The sequence below is a fragment of the Pygoscelis adeliae genome, unplaced genomic scaffold (genome assembly GCF_000699105.1).
Source record: "Pygoscelis adeliae isolate BGI_AS28 unplaced genomic scaffold, ASM69910v1 Scaffold294, whole genome shotgun sequence".
NCBI lineage: Eukaryota > Metazoa > Chordata > Aves > Sphenisciformes > Spheniscidae > Pygoscelis > Pygoscelis adeliae.
The window spans coordinates 1662606-1663760 of NW_008824722.1; the positions used below are offsets into that span (position 1 = coordinate 1662606).

Below are 1155 nucleotides of genomic sequence, written 5' to 3' on the forward strand. Positions count from 1 at the left end.
AGGAGCGGCCGCGGGTGGCAGCCCTAGCCGCCAGCATCACACTTACTTGGAGTGGAGCCCGTCCTTGCCGTAGGGCTGCAGCAGGTACTGGTGGACGATCTTATCCCGCAGCGTCCCCGCCAGCTTGATTTTCTTCCGGGAGCGATGCAGGTTGATGATGTAAAGGGTGATGGACCCCCGGACGTAGTTGTGGCTGCAAAGGGGAGAGCGGGAGCTGAGGGGCGCGTTGGCATGTGCCCCGGGAGCATCACTTCCAAGAAGGGGTTTGGGGGTCTCTGCAAAAACTGGCCTCATGCACCCATCCAGAGGGAACATCACCTTCCCAGCTGCCCTTCCACAGGGAGATGCCATCTCCCCATCACAAAGCCCGATGACACCTTCCCAATCTCCCCCTCCCCTCTTTGGCCAGGGGTGGTACAGCTCGAGGGGGCGCCGCACCGGTGTCTGGAGTGGGGGTGGAGGTCCCGGGGCAGCCCCCCAGGGCCTCGCAAGGAGGAGGCTGAGAACGGAGGGGGGCTCTGTGCACGAGTGGCATCTGCCCCCGCTGCCCCGGGCACCTAACTGACAGGTCCAGACACTGATCCTCTGTCCCTGCCTAAACAGGCAGCCCCAAACAAAGGCGAAAGCACTTTGCACCTGTCAGTTACTGGACAAGGTTTCCTACCGAGCTGGAGGCATGTTGAAAGCATCTGGACTGTGTAAAGAAACAGCCTCTCCTCCTCCACAATAGCAACTTGTGTCTGCGGAGGAGGTGGCCAACCCCCCCGGCTTGCTGGGGCGCTTTCAAAGACCTTATCAGCGAAACAATAACCAGGACGGGCTCCCTGGCAGCGCGGCCCGGCGGGTAACCCGACCGACTGGGGGCCCCTCGTGTGAAATCCACTCCCTTGATCTCTGCTGCCCGGGCTGCCTGCTGGCCACCGCACCGTCCCCGGCCGTCCCCGTTCCCAGGCACGGGCTTGCCGCGACTTTCATCGGAGGCATTGCTGTTCCCGCGCGCTCCCTCCACCGCCACAGCAGCCAGAACAGTACCTGAGTGCATCCCTTGGGAAGCCAACCTGCCTTGCCGGAGCCAAACCCTGGGCTCCTGCCCCAGCATGTCCTCGGTGGTCCCCATCTCCTGGGGGTCCTGCTTATTCCCCCCCTGCAGCCCCC

General features: G+C 63.4%; 1 protein-coding gene across 1 annotated transcript in view; it reads right to left on the bottom strand.

Moving 5' to 3' along the window:
* Positions 1–42: 42 nt before the first annotated feature.
* HPSE2 (heparanase 2 (inactive)) overlaps positions 43–1155 on the bottom strand; it is a 112424-nt gene continuing 111311 nt past the window's right edge. The window contains exon 10 of the mRNA XM_009323313.1: positions 43–209. Within this exon, the coding sequence (XP_009321588.1) occupies positions 43–209 (167 nt within the window). The remainder of the gene's footprint in view (positions 210–1155) is intronic.